The 16,795-nt window shown below is 43.3% G+C and overlaps 2 protein-coding genes across 3 annotated transcripts; both read left to right on the top strand.

The window, feature by feature from the left end:
- The first annotated feature begins 573 nt into the window (after positions 1–573).
- Positions 574–5,552, top strand: ARPC3 (actin related protein 2/3 complex subunit 3). The gene is made up of 7 exons (XM_080628716.1): positions 574–660; positions 1,616–1,715; positions 2,757–2,833; positions 3,054–3,122; positions 3,400–3,526; positions 4,052–4,146; positions 5,087–5,552. Exons 1-7 carry the CDS (start codon positions 655–657, stop codon positions 5,147–5,149), a joined length of 537 nt encoding a protein of 178 aa, XP_080484842.1. The 5' UTR covers positions 574–654; the 3' UTR covers positions 5,150–5,552.
- Positions 5,553–6,683: 1,131 nt separating this feature from the next.
- On the top strand, positions 6,684–13,848 carry ANAPC7 (anaphase promoting complex subunit 7). Of its 2 annotated transcripts, XM_080628634.1 has the most exons (11): positions 6,684–6,850; positions 7,821–8,007; positions 8,493–8,612; positions 8,901–9,012; positions 9,260–9,413; positions 9,514–9,656; positions 9,916–10,033; positions 10,448–10,644; positions 11,161–11,385; positions 11,822–11,972; positions 12,818–13,848. In XM_080628634.1, exons 1-11 carry the CDS (start codon positions 6,750–6,752, stop codon positions 13,005–13,007), a joined length of 1,698 nt encoding a protein of 565 aa, XP_080484760.1. In that variant the 5' UTR covers positions 6,684–6,749; the 3' UTR covers positions 13,008–13,848. The 2 variants fall into 2 exon arrangements, with proteins under 2 accessions (XP_080484760.1, XP_080484761.1); XM_080628635.1 differs by lacking the exon at positions 12,818–13,848 and having other exon boundaries at positions 11,806–11,905.
- Positions 13,849–16,795: the final 2,947 nt, after the last annotated feature.

Below are 16,795 nucleotides of genomic sequence, written 5' to 3'. Positions count from 1 at the left end.
AGGGACAAATTCAGCATACTGGGTCATACGGGACAGTATGGCTTGATAGTAACAGGAGTGTGCACCTTAAAATATTGCATCCCTCCAAATGTAATGTGTTTGGCCTCACTCTGTGCTTCCTTACACCGAGTGCCCAGCAGCTGGCTGTGGCTGTTGCATGTTAGGACAGAGTGCACAATGCCCAGAAGTGCTGCAAATGCACAGGAGAGAAAACCAGTTGCAAGCAAAGCATCCTCTCCTGCACTCTTGTCAAGCACTGACCCTTGCCGGGGACAGGAGCTCCCCTCTTCCAGCAAGGAAGATGCTAGGGTGGCTGGAGAAGAAAAGTGTGGCATGGGGAAGGTTAAGGAGGGGTTGCTTGCAGTACTGGCCACAGCAAAGGCAGAGGGAAGGGAGAAATTCCACGTGGAAGGAAAAAGCAACCAAGTCCCCCTCTGGGTGTGCTTGAGCACCTTCCCTGCGCTGGCAGCGCTCTCACAGGAGCGGCGCCTCTCGGGGCGGTGCACGCCGCAGGCCTCCGCTCCGGCTTCCCCTCTTCGCACCGCCTCTGCTGCCTCATTTCCTGCAGCGCAGGCAGAGGAGGAAGCTTTGCTGCCAGCTCCTCTTTGCTTTTCCCCTTGCCCGGCCCCGCTGACCTGCGTCCTGCCCTTCGAGATGCCGGTGAGGGGGCTTCGCACCCGGCGCTTAACCTTCCCCTGGCGGCGGGGAGACGGGAGGGCAGCGGCCAGGGCGGTGGGGCCAGGCCGGGGGGGGGGGTGAGAGCGCTCCCCCCGGTGCTGGAACAGGGGCTCTGCCAGCCTTGGGCAGCTGCTAGGGGACCAAAGGGGCTATAAGGAACCCCAGTGAAAGAGGGGAATTGCTGCTTATGGGAGGCTGCTGCAAGGGCGACGCCCTCCTCTTCCTCCTCCTCTTCCTCCTATTGCCAGGGATCCCCCGGTTGCAACCAGGAAGAGGGTGGTAAAAGCAGCGCTGTGCTGTGGTGTTGTTCACACCGCTTCTTTCTGCTTGGGGACGCTGCTTACACACACACGCCCCTGGCTGTATCCCCTTTTCCCCCCACAAAACATAGGCTGTGAGGAGGTGAAGGCTTCTCAGTGGGAATGCTTGGAAAATGCCTAAAGCTGGACTCATCAGTAGTTTTTGGCTGTGTGGTTTATGTGTTAAGCCTCGCTTTATTATCTAATATTATTAGCTAGACTTGCAAATAAAATACAGTCATTTTTAATGGCCAACTAACTTTCAATGAACTATGCATGGCCCCATAACTGAGGCAGGATAACAGGGCTGCTGCTCCTTTGGTGCTGTGCAGAATGGGGTCTGGCAGCCTGGGGATGAAGCAAAGCCTGCAGCCTCCCCATACCTGTTCTATCCTGTCTCCCTCCACTGTGATCAGAAGCGATGCCAGTGATGATGCTTCCATGGTCTTCACCACAATTGCACTGAGATCTGGGCCTAAAGAGAAAACAGACGTTGTTTGTGCAAGGAAAAATTACTGGAAGCATCACTAACAAACTAGACTGACTCCTATTTGATGCAGACACAGGGGACACATGATCAGATATGGAAATGTCTATTTTCAGCAGTGTTGATAACCATCTGTTCCCCCCATCTCTAGGCTTACCACTCCACTTTAATGGACTCTGACACCAAGCTAGTTGGGAACATGGCACTGTTACCCATCAGAAGCCAGTTCAAAGGCCCAGCACCTCGGGAAAGTAAGTTTATAATAATCTCTGAAATCACTGCCTGTATATAGCTCATCATCATCTCTCAGTTTGCTCCAAGCCAGCACTAGCAAGAACGGTGAGAGGAGCCATGGGTTGGTTGGAAATGGAGTGCTATTTCCAGTATATTTCTATAAACTGCACTTTATAGAGAAGGAAGAAAAGTTTTCAAATACTTAAGTTGTTCAAATCATAGAAAACAGTTATGCACAGAGAAATATGCTCCAGCTAAATCAGTTGCTCCAGTAATTAAAGCCTACGGTTACTATTCTTGTGCTTCCTCTTGTGCTCGTCAGTAAGTTTTGAGGAGGACGTGGTGGTATGAACCCTCTGCTGTCAGAGGAAGTAGAGGTATAGCTACAGAGAACTTAGGCTTTGGTTCTGTGGCTGAAGACACTCGGCTGCTCTGAAGGACAGGGAGGAGGTTAGGTAGCACTTTAGGGTAAAATTGAGATGAAGTTACAGGCATCCCAACAGGGTCCAAACGCAGCCTGGTCAGGATTCCCCTTCAGCACATGAAGTATCTGTTCCCCAGTAACGTGGTGGTTCAGTTTTTGAAAGGAAATATAAAGGAAATACTGAATTTAAGCAGTTGGTGGTTGGCATCCAGAACTGTGTTCTGCTCCTCACTTTTTGTTTTGAAGAGGATAATGAAATTTATGTGATCTTTTTCCAAAACCATTTTTGTGTCCTGAGAAGACTTTTACACTGTTAAAGCTCTGGTGAGTTATTCAACTGGTGGAAAAGTGGGGACCTTCTGAATTGCTGCCATTTGTGAAGTGAGAAATCATAGCAGGGGGTGGGGGGAGGAGAAGGGAGTTCAAGCTCCTGCTAAGACGAGGAACCTTAAGTGTTAACAGTCTGAGCTCACTGCTTTTCACACACCAACAACTGCCTTCTGACTTCTGCTTTTTGTGAATACCAAGGTTTTGCTTTTGCAATAATCCTTATTTATGTATTTCAGTGAGTAAAAGTTATGACCAAATGTACTGTAATGGTGCATTGTTTAACTCTGTACTTCTTTTTCGCTAGCTAAGGACACAGATATTATAGATGAAGCCATCTACTACTTCAAAGCTAATGTTTTCTTCAAAAATTATGAAATTAAGGTAATTCTTAAAGATACTTTGCATATGGATGTTCATTGGTGGGTTGGTGCTGTGAATATGTTTATTTTCAATGAAATAGTCCTACTAGATAACAATAAATTCCCTTCCTCCTACTTGATTAAAGCTGGGTAAATGCCATGAATTGCATTTCCCTCTCATGGGGAAATTGTAGGCCAGAATGGCTTAAAACTCATTCCTGTTGCTTGCTCTTGCTTTGCAGAACGAGGCTGACAGAACACTGATCTATGTAACCCTCTACATTTCCGAGTGCTTGAAAAAGCTGCAAAAGGTAAGAAAAGTGAATTTCTGTGCAGGAGGAAAACCGAGCCTATTCTGGGGATACTTGGGAAAGGATTTGCTGATATTGTTCTCCCAGTGGCACAGATAATCCTGTTCACCCCATTCCCTGTTGTCAGAGCCACTGATTCTCCAAGTCTGTGGATCTCCAAAGAAACATGGTGTTCTTCCTGATGAGTTTTTATGTGTTACAGATAAAATAGCCGGTTCTATCACTACATCAGCTGTTGTTTGTAACTGTTAATCCATTGTTTGCCTTGTCCTTCCAGTGTAACTCCAAAGGCCAAGGAGAGAAAGAGATGTACACACTGGGAATCACTAACTTCCCAATCCCCGGGGAGCCTGGCTTTCCACTTAATGCCATTTATGCCAAACCTGCCAACAAGCAGGAGGAAGGTAAGGCTAATCCAGCACCCCTGAAGGCTTCCTTGGGCTCTTACTTTACCAGCTGCATTTTTGTGACTGCAACAAGAAATATTACTGTTAAAACTGAATGTTCTAAATCTGCAGTTGTCTTACGAGAGGAGCAGAGCTGGATTTTCTGACCTCAGGGGGGCAGTGGTTCCCCTGGATCCGTAGATCCGACAGAACAAATAGGGATCTGAGTCTGCCTTTTGTATCAGCATTAATCACTAGATAAACCCTGTAATGGAGCCCAAGTCAACTGCTGCACTGGCAGAATAGGAAGCCCACAGTGAGTAAGGGTAATTGAGAGAAGAAAAGAGTTTGTATGATCCTTAAAATAGAAATACCATAAAAATCCCAGGTATGGCTGTAAATTGAGCAAACCAACTCAGCCAGCTGATGAGTGATGTGAAAATGCACTTCCTGCTGTAAGCAGTGATAGCTGTTTCTCTGTTCAGGTCAGTATGACTCCGTGCTGCCTCAGTTTCCACTGTTTTTTCCTATGCTGTGTTTCAGAGGTGATGAGGGCCTATCTGCAGCAGCTGAGGCAAGAAACTGGTCTTCGCCTTTGTGAGAAAGTATTTGATCCTCAGAGTGACAAGCCCAGTAAGGTAAGAGTTTAATGTGGTCATCACAGATCTAATGAGAGGTTTGCTGTGGAGAGAAGTGAGATGACAGAGGAGGGATCACGTGTGGATGACTTTGGCACAAGCTTCCTGGCTTTTACAAGGCTAGTGAAATAGCAGGCTGCAAGTTATCAATGAACATAATCTGTAATGCAGCAAGACAGTGAATGCCAATTTGGGTTACTTTAAAAAGCAGGGCAGTAATAAGTGGTGTCTGGTTCAACTCTTCAAAGTATTGCACATCTGCTCTTGGCGAGGTTTTCAAATGGAAATCCACAGGCAGAAATGATGCTGTTCATCTTCCAGGCAGTTCTGATTTGAAAGCTTCTTTGAAGCAGACCCTTTTGTCTCATATCCAGATTAAAAACAAGTAGCTAATCAATGAATGAATGTCCTCCTGACTGTTCGTATGTTTCATGTGCAAATGTGACTGCATTTAGTATTGAAATTATTTGGGCTAATGTAGTTTCAAAGGCATAGCTTTCTGATGCATCCCTTCATAATGATATTGGAATAAACAGCAAAATTAAAATAACAGAAATAACATAAAGTAGAACGCCCTGCTTTAATTCAGAGCCCTATATTCTATAATATATATTCTATATATATTACATATTATATGTTATGTATATTACAGATATATATTCTATATATAATAATCTATATTATTGAATCATAGAATGGTTTGGGTTGGAAGGGGCCTTAAAGACAATCTAGTTCCAACACCCTGCATTATAAATTCATCGAGTCTATTCCTGTCCTCTCGTTCACCTAAGTTCCAGTAGAAACCAGTGTGGAAAACTGTATACACAAAATTGGAACCTTAACATTTGTTGCTTCTCAGAGGTTGTATATTTTTAAGTCACTCTTGTATCACCTGGAAAGCACTTTTGGGTATTGTCTGACTTTGTGCTTCCTTCTGCAGTGGTGGATCTGCTTTGTGAAGAGACAGTTCATGAACAAGAGCCTGTCAGGTCCTGGGCAGTGAAGAGGCAAAGTAGCAACACCATTAAACATTGTCACAGCAAGGTGTTTAGGTATTTTGCCTTTGTTTTGGATACATTTTGTACCAAGGAAGAATTAAGTGCTTATGAAGAAAAAACAAAACCCCACCACAAACCAGTCAATGAGGGATTAGAGGGAGCAAAAAGATAACTTGAGTAATGTAAGCCAATATTATTAAGCTGGTGCTTAATAAGTGATTTCCAACTGTTTCAGATCCAAGCTGCTTCATTATCAGTGGCTGCAGCTGGCATTTAAAACAGGGCTTGTACTTAAGAGAAGAAATGGGCTTGCCTGTGGGGCAGGGGAGCTGTGGGATTGCTCTGCTGGCTAGAGTCTCAGTACTGTATGTCCACGGAAAACACGCCTCTCACGCTGTGTTGTCGAGTGCAGTGGTTTTTACCTTGTTTTCAATAAACCTGGCTTGTAATTAATGTGGTAACTGCTTTATGTCTTATGGATGGCCTTTGATGAAATCAGAGGTGGGTGTTTTTTTTGGTGAAAAGACCATCATTATTGTGGAATGCTAATCAGTTGGAGTGAATCATTGCCACTGAAAATGGGGTTAATACAGGGGCTATAGTTTGTGGCAACATACCTGGTTATTTAGCAGGTCTGCCTTTGCAGGGCAGTGCTCCTTGGTACTAAAATGCCTTCAAAGGGTAACACAGACAGATAATATGTATGTAATTATGTGGTAGCATAGTCTGATGCTCCCTTTGTGGTGCAGATTCAAGCACAACCATCACACGATACTGGAAAGAGCCATGACTATGCCAATCAGTCAGCTGCTTCTTGAGGAACTGCAAATCCAAGCTTGGTTTATTCTGAGTTGTCTCTTTCCTTTGTGGCAATACGTGTTCCACTGTCACCATACATCACCAACACACTTCTGTCACTTGCACTAGTCCTGTTTTACTGCTTGGCATGTTGACCTGCTGAGCGGTGTACTGCCCTCCAGACAGCACTGATGGTATGTTCAAACTGAAAGCTCCCACTGATTTGATTTGCTGTAGCAGTTACATATATGTAATATACAATATAGCCATATTTTGCATTCTTTTTGTAATAAAGGGGAAAAAGTAGTTTATGATTCACCCTTCCTTTCAGTCTATGCCTTGAAGTTAACAGTGGCCCTACTAAGGCGTTTCCCCTGGCTGTGTCCCAGAAGAAATCTACATTTTGAAGGGTCTTTCTCCTCAGTTACCTGGTTTTTAAGGCAGGAGCTTCGTTGTCTCTCAGACCTCAGCCACATCTACCTGCCGCAGCCAGCAGATAACACTGTAAGAGGAAAAAGAGTTCAGACTCAGTAACCGTGCACACACAGGCGATGTCTACTCCATATAACAGTACCGGACAGAAACTCCTCCCGCTCTGCGCGAGGCCCCATCGCTCTCCTCACATTCCTCTTCCCGCCTCGCCAGTGCGCAGGCGCAGAGCCGCCCGGGGCTGCCCGCCGTGCGCCTGTCAGACAGCTCGTCCGGCAGCGTATGGGGCCCCTGCAGGCGGTGGCGGGCGAGGTCCCGTCGGTGGCGCCATTTTGGAGTGTCGGCGGTGGCGGGCTCGGTCCTGGGTGTCCGGTCAGTATGAGCGTGGTGGAGCACGTACGGGAGATGGCGTCCGCCGGGCTCCACTCCAACGTGCGGCTCCTCAGCGGCCTTCTCCTCACCATGAGCGGCAATAACCCGTGAGTGGCCCTTCCGCGGGGCGGGGTCTGCGGGCTGGCGGGGCCGGTGGTGCTGAAGGAGCGGCCAGGCGGGACCGAGCGGGGGTCTCACGGGCGTCTCACGGGCAGGGAATCATGGAGCATAGACTGGTTTGGGTTGGAAGGGACTTTAAAGCTCATCCAGCTCCAACCCCTGCCATGAGCAGGGACAGCTTCCACTGGAGCAGCTAGCTCCAAGCCCCTGTGTCCAACCTGGCCTTGAACACTGCCGGGGATGGAAGTGGGTTTGATGTTAGAGCTAGTCCTGGTGCCGGAGTCTTGCTCCCGGCTTTTCCCGGGGTTCAGGAGGAGCAGCACGGCCCGTACCCTTCAGGGTGCATGTTACAGCATGAATATCCTGTTAGTGCAGCAGTTTTCTCTTTTCAGTGATCACAGCTCTTCCCTTGGCTCAATTAATACCCATTATTTTTCAGGACCTTCCTATAAGGTGCAATTTGTCATTTTGAATGGGGTTGAGGCCCTAATTGAAGCCGAAATCCCATTCTGAAACCCTAACTCTTCTGCAAACATACTGGGAGAGTTCTAAAGGGGGTGTGTAGAATGTGGGAACATGGGGATTAGGATGAGGAGAGCAGTACAAGGAGCTGGGTTGCTTTCATTTTTGAGTCCATTCAAACAAAATGTGCTTTAATGTTGTTTGTTATGGGGAGGATGGGGGCTGCTCCCATATGGAAAGCAGTGACCAAACAGCTGAGTGTAAGCTGTTGTTGCTGATGAGGTGTCAGGGGCAACTGTTACCTTTGTTTGTATAGAGATAAAGTAAATTGGTGAGATAATCCCTTTATGGGGAGATACTCAAGGGTCTTTCCGGTGTAGTAAAGAAGCAGCAACAGTTGGAAGTTGAAGCCAAAACTACAACTATTTCGGTTCTGTAAGGCTCTGGTTCTTATGCAGGACCTGATCTCAGCCTTTCTGTTTGCTTTTCTTCTAGGGAGCTGTTTTCACCATCTCAGAAATACCAGCTCCTTGTGTATCATGCAGACTCTCTCTTCCATGATAAGGAGTATAGGAATGCTGTGAGTAAGTATACGATGGCCTTGCAGCAGAAAAAAGCATTAAGTAAAACTTCAAAAGTAAGACCTTCTACTGGGAATGCTGCAACAACTCCCCAGAGCCAGGTATTTAAAAACTAACCCATGTGCTGCCTAAATTAATGTGTCTGACTCAGTAATCATAGAAGCATTTTGGTTGGAAAAGACCCTTAAGATCATCAAGTCCAACCATTAACCTGACACTACCAAGTCTACCACTAAACCATGTCCCTAAGCACCACATCTACAGGTTTCCTGAGTACCTTAGATTGTGGATTTATGTCAAATAAATGTCACATTTAAAGCTAATCTGTTCCAAAACCACCATCGTGGTGTTTTCAAATGCAAAACTTAATATGGTCTCAAACATGAGATGTTTTTTGTATGTGTAGTTCATGCTTGTCATTGTAAGACAGGAGCAGTGTGAGCCAGCAGTAGGCTTGTACTGGCATCATTTGCTTTCTTGCACTAGATTTGTGCAACGCAGTGTAAGCATTTAATGAGGAAGCTGTGTTCAGATCTGTTACCTGACTAACACAACATTGTACTTCAATCTTTCCCTTTTATTTCAGTGTTTGCCATCAGAAATTGAAGTGAAATACAAAATGGCTGAATGTTATACAATGCTGAAGCAAGATAAAGATGCCATTGCTATTCTTGATGGAATTCCTTCTAGACAGAGGACCCCAAAGGTTAGTTCTGGCAGACTGGTCACAAGTCCTTGCTCAGCATATCTTGAAAAAGAAGTTGAGATTTCAAGATGTACTGTGCAAATACAAAATAATGTAAATTTTATCCTGGGACTCAGAAAGAAACATTTACTTTAATTATATACGATATGATAAGTTATAGGATAAGAAGAAGAAGAGCAGGTGATCTTGTCTTTTGCCCAGAAGAGGAGGGAGGGAGGCATGCTTGAAGACAAAGTTGTATTTCTCCTTTCTCGTGCTTGACTCTACCAATATTTCTCTTGCTTGTAGATCAATATGATGTTGGCAAATCTATACAAGAAAGCAGGTCAAGAACGTTCGTCTGTTACGAGCTACAAGGAAGTACTGAGGCAGTGCCCTTTAGCACTTGATGCCATACTAGGTAAGTGTCTGCACACTGTTGGGATTTCAGTGTTAAGCACTGTTACAATTTGAATTATGCTTGGGACTAGGTAACTGTCTTGCAGTTGCATGTAATACATAATGCCTACCTCATGCATGTTATAAAATTAGTGTTAAGCTGCTTGTTTATGTTTGCCAGGGGATGGAATTTCTGGTCTGCAGACAATTAATTTGTATTAAAAGCACTTTATAATGGCTGAAATTGATGTATATACGCTCCTGCACAGGCTTGCTCTCACTGTCGGTGAAAGGTGCTGAAGTGGCCTCTATGACAATCAACGTGATTCAGAGTATTCCTAACTTGGATTGGCTTTCTGTGTGGATCAAGGCATATGCTTTTGTGCATACTGGAGACAACACAAGAGCAATAAATACCATTTGGTAAGAGTTCAAAGAGCATGATGCCTTCAAATAATGTATTAATATTTATATATAATTGTATTTAAAATGGCATTAATAACAGCATTTCTTTCTCTTAAAGCTCTTTAGAGAAGAAGTCACTGCTGAGGGATAATGTGGACTTACTGGGGAGCTTGGCAGACCTGTATTTCAGAGCTGGAGATAATAAAAACTCTATTCTAAAATTTGAACAAGCGCAAATGCTGGATCCTTACCTAATAAAAGGTGAGTAAATCCTAAAAGAACGTGTACATAATGTAGCGATCTGATGAGTAACATTAGAGTTGCAGCTACATGCAATCAAACATGCAGGGGAATGTTGCATCTGCTTGTACTTGCCTTTCAATTCAGAAGCTGTGTATCTGGAACCATTACTGGTAGAAGTACAGTTTAAAGTAGATGTTCATGGGTTTGGTTTTGTTTTTTCTTGGTGTGGATGAACTCTCCGTTTCTTGCTGATGGATCTTGAAACGTTTCCCTTTAGGAATGGATGTGTATGGTTACTTATTGGCACGTGAAGGTCGATTAGAGGATGTGGAGAACTTAGGCTGCCGTCTCTTCAATATATCTGATCAACATGCAGAACCCTGGGTGGTATCGGGGTAAGTTCTTTTCTTGGCTTTCTTATCTCAACTCTTTGATTTGCTGCTTGCAGTGGATTGCAGTTGATACAGTGGATTCAGGGGTTTTTGTTCATGAGGTGCTTTCCTATCCTGTTCTTGGGCTGATTTAACTATCCATAAATACCTATTTTGGTTGTTTCTGTATGTTTAAACTTATTAGAGTTAACACATCTGTGCACTAATAATGATATATTAAATAGCTGTAACAGTTAATGTTCACACTGCTTTTTTTCGAAGCTCCTGAAGTCTGTGTAAACATGCATTCTTACCTTCAAATGCAAGAAGTTCAATAGTTGCCTGTAATTTCCATTGTTTTTCTTCTTTTAAACCTCTGTGAATGTGCACAGGCACCACAGCCAGTACATGTTTACAACCCCTCTTGTCTTTCCATAGGTGTCATAGTTTCTACAGTAAACGATACTCTCGTGCCTTATACTTAGGAGCCAAAGCTATCCAGCTGAATAGTAACAGTGTTCAAGCTCTCCTGCTGAAAGGAGCTGCTCTTAGGAACATGGGCCGAGTCCAGGAAGCAATTATACACTTCCGTGAAGCAATACGTCTTGCACCTTGCAGGCTGGATTGCTATGAAGGTGAGTGAAGTGAAGCTACTTACACATGCACTATTGGTTTAGTGTCATGCTGATGGTTAGACAAGAGAATAGACAGTTCTTCTCTTTGTTTAATCTGGATATAAACAGACTTGGGTGTTCTGAGCAGATCAGTTTGGGATGCTGATGTTAACTGTATGGTTAGTTCCACTGGGAGCTTCGTTTTGTCATATTTACAGCAACTTCAAGTAAATAGTGAGTTCTGGAGAGCCCAGCTGAAGTATTCATATCTCCATACTGGAACTGGAGAAAAATCTTAGATTAGCTGTATTTAGGCTTTTTTTAGTACCTGTCTATAAATAAAGTGATAAAGTCAATTATGTGTCGAATGGGTATGTTAAAATGTAGAGTCGCTTTCTCCATTGCAGTTTGTATTTGCTTATTGAAGTGTCAGGTGTTTGATGTCTTGAGTGCTACTAAGTGCAAATAATTGAGGAGGGGTGGGTGTCTGTAGTGTGAACTCAAAAACCTGAAATGTTTTCCTTTTCATCTCATCAGGTCTCATTGAATGTTACCTGGCGTCCAACAGTATCCGTGAAGCCATGGTTATGGCAAATAATGTGTATAAAACCCTGGGAGCAAATGCACAGACACTCACTCTGTTGGCAACAGTCTGTCTGGAAGACCCAGTCACACAGGAGAAAGCCAAGACGTTACTAGACAAAGCGCTGACACAAAGACCTGATTACATTAAAGCTGTGGTAAAGAAAGCAGAACTTCTTAGTAAGTTCCTTTGGGTTTTTCCATGTCAATTTATTTAAAGCATGCTGCTTTACACGGAAGACTGTTCTGCAGCTTTATTGGTGTGAAGAATCACATCAATAAAATGATGCGAAGTGATGTTATAGCCCTGGGATTTATCAGTTCTATCCTGAAGGAAAAATCACAGGAATTAATTGCATCTAGTAGCTAATATTACACCAGCACTTAAAACAATTACAAACAAAATGTTCTCATTCCAGAGTGTCTCTAATGGTGAATGTAGCCATTATTGCAACAAAAAGTCATTGTTTAGAGTTAATCTCGCAAGAAGTATATTGCTGCTGTCCCCCCATACAGTTCTGAAGGAGGAAATAGTCTTGTGATGACTCTGTACACTCTGACTTTTTATAGTTGTATCTAAACTATTAATTAAAGCTGTAGTTTTGCATATAAACAGGTAGAGAACAGAAGTACGAAGATGGAATTGCTTTGCTGAGGAATGCACTGGCTAATCAGAGTGACTGTGTTCTGCACCGAATACTGGGAGACTTTCTTGTAGCTGTCAATGAGTACCAGGAAGCAATGGACCAGTACAGTATTGCCCTAAGGTAAAGCAGAGACTGAGATTGCAGTATATTCATAAGAACCAATAATTAACATGACTAAGTAAAAACTTGAGCCACTAATAGATCAGGATGTGCATCGGAGGTACCTTTAGATCATTCTCCCTTAAAACCCTACAGATGACATCCCATTCATGACTTAGTTGGTCATAAAGCTTTGAACGGAGACGTGCAAAATTTAGGGACTGTATTAGTGCTGAATATGCCATTAGACATGCAATTCCTTGACCAACTGAAGGATTAAGGCATTTATGGCTATGAATTATTATATAGTCAGGCACCTCAAGATCCATTCCTTTAGACTAGAAGGCACTATATAAAAAAATAAGCTATTAAGTAAATTTAAATAGTGTGGTTCAATTAAGCGTAACCAAAATGTTATTTGATGGTGTTGCCATATTAACTGTTACTATGTTTTGACTTCAACAAGTTAACATTTGCTTTAAATATAGCCTATTATGTCCACTCCAAACTTACATAGCTTAAATGGGTCAGCTGCTTTTCACTTGCACATAGTTACTTATAGCAATTTAAATCTTTCCTGCTTTCATGTTACTTTATAATTAGTATTATCTGGAAGAGTTGACGAAGCTTTCTGGAGGAGTGTGATGTTTAGATAAGCACGTTCTTGGGGATCAAAACTGGTTTATAAAAAGATGTAATAGTGTTACAGTCAGCTGGAGGTGAAGCTGCATCATCTACTAAAATAGACTTCTTGATGATGTTAAACAGGAAGTGCAGACAAGAAGATGAGGTTTGTTAATAAGGTCATAAGTAAAGAGGGAAATAAAAGATTTAGGACAGTTCTTTCTTTTTCTTACTTTCCTCAGTTTGGATCCAAATGATCAGAAGTCACTGGAAGGAATGCAGAAAATGGAAAAAGAGGAAAGTCCAACAGATGCAACCCAGGAAGAAGATGTGGATGATATGGAGGGAAGTGGAGAAGAGGGGGATTTGGAAGGCAGTGACAGTGAAGCAGCACAGTGGGCAGATCAAGAGCAGTGGTTTGGCATGCAGTAATGGCCTCTCATCCCCCTGCTTGTCTTGGCACTTGAACACACCACCAAGGCCATTCTTCCTTGAAGAACAGAAACAATATTTTTTGCAGTAACAAGGACTTCAGTTCTTTTCTTACAAGACTCTGGAACCATTTAACAGTTCTATGCATCTCAATACCATGAAGATTCTTGATGCTTCGTATTTATTAAGTGTAAGGGACTGACTGAATTGGAGGTTATTTGCAACTTTCATTTCAAAAGATGCCTGCTAAAACCCAAAGCATTAGAATCTGAAGTGTGTCATAAGCCTGATGAAAACAGCATCTGAATTCTGTGCAGGGCTACTTGTGCTTGATCAGTTTGTAAATACAGTGGTTTGTACTCCTTTGTGGAAAAGGTCTTACTGTTGTTTGTATGCCTCCATTTGGGCTGATGCTCCTATTGCAGCCTGGAGGAGCTGCTTGGGTGTAGCTGAAAGCAGCACTTTTCTCTTGCTGTGTTTGAATTAACTTGTCTGTTTGTAGGGCATTACACGTGCTGCTCAGGAGGAGTTCAGAGCACTTGGAAACTTGGACTTCCAGGACACTTTTGTAGCTGACCGATTTCTGTGTGTACAGCATTGAGCCAATGTTGGAGAATCACAGTTGCTTCCTCAGTCCTTACTAAACCCTGTAATCACTTCAAGTCTCAAGATGAATGTTTTTTTTGAAGTGCAGTTTTATTTCAGGATGCTGCTAAAAGGTTTTAGAGCAGTGACTCAAAGCACTTCACATTCTGTGTACAGCGCTGACGTTTAAGGTGATATAAAAAGAGTTCATCCCTCTTTGCTTGCGTTACTGTAGAAATGTTAAATTATGCAAATACACACATTGTCTTGGTTTTTCCACGTTTATGGACTTCATGTTTCTGTCAGGTGATAGTGGAATTCACGTGTTTTCTCTCACCTTTTGAAGCAAAGTTGCTTCATACACAGATTCTCAACATCAGCATTTCCAGGACGAGCTGCTTTGTGTAACCTAGAAACTGGTTCCGTTTTGTGGGCTTGATGTGCGGGAGGAGGGATTACTTCTTATTTCTCTTAAAGTTCTGATTTCCTTACTTTTTACTAAACCAGGTATTTTTATCTTTATATTGGCAATTGAATTCCTTTTGTGTTTATTCTGTTAGCACAGGTATGCTGGAGCACATAGACTCTTTACAAAGATAGGAAATAGTTTTGAGTATCAAGTGGAAGAAAAGGGGAAAAACACCCTTCTCCCTGCTTGTAGGTGTATAATGCAGATAAGGGTAAAATCTCTCCCTCTGTGATGTGCATTGTATCAGTTAGAAAAATGCACAACCAAAAGAACAGACAGGTTACTTCTATTATAGCCTGTTTTGGAAGTATTTCAGTGTCACATCTTACAAAGCAGGAGTCTCATAGTTTATCCAACAAGAGCTGGGTATTTGTTCTCTCTTGGAATTTTGTGGGCTTTAGGCTTTCCAAATATCAAATGGAATTATGGTTATTTGAAGACTACCTGGGAAGAAGAGGAAAGCGTGTGCTGCTGCTGCTGTGGTGATTGGCTTGGCAGGAGCTGTTACTGCTCTTTCCTTAAACAAATACACCAAAAGGCTGCGTTTCAGTCAGAGCAAACATTTTGCTAATTGCGTTCTGGTAGGTTCTTGTGAAGAATCTGTTCTTGCTCTTGCTCTGTGTTGCAGTGAATAGATACCAGCTCATTGCTTGTCTTACATAACAGAAAGAAATACACGTGTATCTCTGTTTTCTCCTCAGATTGTGTTCTGCATCTGGAAGCTGGATAGCTTCATCAGCTTTATAGATGCATCCCACACCTCTGTTGCGGATGAAAGAATGGAGTTCTTGATGTTACTAAACTAAGGAAAGGACATAGTTCTATGATTCTATGATATTTAGTTTTGATGAGAGAAATATATGAGGTATGTGGTCTGTATTTTGCAACCTGCTGGGCCATTCTATTCTAATGATGCCTTTAAACAGGTCATTAATTGCAGGTGGACACCACTGGCTTTAGGCATTTCCAGAAGCATTCACATAGAACAGGAAATTGGGGAACCACAGTTCTACTAAAGCCACTCTGTAGCATCTTTGTAGATAATCTGATAATTTCTTCTTTTAGAACAGACAGGAAGCTGTACCTCAAGATGAGTGTGCTGTAAAGAAACCATCAGTGTGCTTAGCAAACAAGTCCAGTATGTGTAAGGACACCTGAAGGCAGCTGTGAATAGAGCTGTGTCCTTGCCCCTTTCTTGAGAACTTGGCTCCTTATTGGCAGTGGAAAGTTCAGTTGGATCCTGTATATGATACCTCTGTGAGTACCTGATGTATTGGGGTGATGCAGCTGATAGTGACTACAGAACTTTAAGGTGCCATACATGCTGGGTGCATCATATAGATACATTTAGCACTAGCTTCAGAATTCTGGAGGGATTCTTCTTGCCTATTAATGAGCCTTCATTAGCGCTCTAAGTTTAGAATGTGATCTCTGGGTTTTGTAGAGATCGTGCACCCTCAAGCTCAGTTCCTGGTGCTCTAGTTCAGGGAATAGAACAATTAGCTCCTAATAAGCAGCTGACCTCATTTTGTCTCTTAATCATGTGCTGTGCACCACAGAAGGTCATAAAGCCAAAACTGTGAGTTCAGACTGTCAAGTCGTGATGTAAGCTCCCCAGTGTGAAGCAATTCATAGGTGAGGCAAGAAAGCCTCAACATACGGGGGTTGTAATGTATGGGGTTGGCCTGTCAGCAAGTGCTGGTCTTGGGCTGGATAAGGATAAAGCACCTGTGATTGCCTGAAATCCATGAATTTGAATCACAGGTGTCATTAGTGAGTTTGAATTCTTTCCTACTTTGCCATAGGGAAGATACAGAAGTGATGGAAAGGAACTGAATTCTTTCAAACCTCAAATCCATTTGGGTGAGGGCTAAAAGACTGAGTTTACCAGAGCCTCAAAGCAGCCACGTGCTCATGATGTGGCATGGACTTACCTAAATAATGCAGGGTCTGTAGCAAGCGATGTGCTCATGCTTTGTAATGTGCTGCTAACACCTGAAATATTGGCAGTATTTCTAATTCTGATGTCCAGATCTTGGGTGAAGCAGAGCCCATAGACAGAACTGAGGACTGCTGGCGAGGATTAATGTTTTCTGTCTAATTGAGGTGGTTTTTCCTTTTCTATTACTGCTGATTATAGAGAGGTGTTTCACAGTATCACAGTATGTTAGGGATTGGAAGGGACCTCAAAAGATCATCTAGTCCAATCCCCCTGCCAGAGCAGGAACACCTAGATAAGGTTACACAGGAATGTGTCCAGGCGGGCTTTCAATGTCTCCAGAGAAGGAGACTCCACAACCTCCCTGGGCAGCCTGTTCCAGTGTTCTGTCACCCTCACTGAGAAGAAGTTTCTTCTCAAGTTTAAGTGGAACCTCTTGTGTTCCCGTTTGTACCCATTACCCCTTGTCTTATCATTGTTTGCCATTGAGAAGAGCCTGGCTCCATCCTCATGACACTCCCCCTTTATATATTTATATACACTAATAAGGTCCCCCCGCAGTCTCCTCTTCTCCAAACTATAGAGACCCAGCTCCCTCAGCCTTTCCTCATAAGGGAGATGCTCCACTCCCTTAATCATCTTAGTCGCCCTGCGCTGGACTCTCTCCAGCAGGTCCCTGTCCTTCTTGAACTGAGGGGCCCAGAACTGGACACAATATTCCAGATGCGGTCTCACCAGGGCAGAGTAGAGGGGAAGGAGAACCTCTCTCAACCTACTGACCACCCCCCTTCTAAT

Source organism: Psittacula echo (genome assembly GCF_963264785.1).
Source record: "Psittacula echo genome assembly, chromosome: 13".
Lineage (NCBI taxonomy): Eukaryota > Metazoa > Chordata > Aves > Psittaciformes > Psittacidae > Psittacula > Psittacula echo.
This window is presented reverse-complemented; position numbering and strand designations above follow the sequence as displayed.

Coding starts and splice junctions, on each gene's coding strand:
- ARPC3 (XM_080628716.1), top strand. Junction 1,716..2,756: donor AGGCCCAGCACCTCGGGAAA/GTAAGTTTATAA, acceptor CTTTTTCGCTAG/CTAAGGACACAGATATTATA. Junction 3,527..4,051: donor TGCCAACAAGCAGGAGGAAG/GTAAGGCTAATC, acceptor GCTGTGTTTCAG/AGGTGATGAGGGCCTATCTG.
- ANAPC7 (XM_080628634.1), top strand. CDS start 6,750: ATGAGCGTGGTGGAGCACGTACGGGAGATGGCGTCCGCCGGGCTCCAC. Junction 6,851..7,820: donor ACCATGAGCGGCAATAACCC/GTGAGTGGCCCT, acceptor CTTTTCTTCTAG/GGAGCTGTTTTCACCATCTC. Junction 10,034..10,447: donor GAACCCTGGGTGGTATCGGG/GTAAGTTCTTTT, acceptor GTCTTTCCATAG/GTGTCATAGTTTCTACAGTA.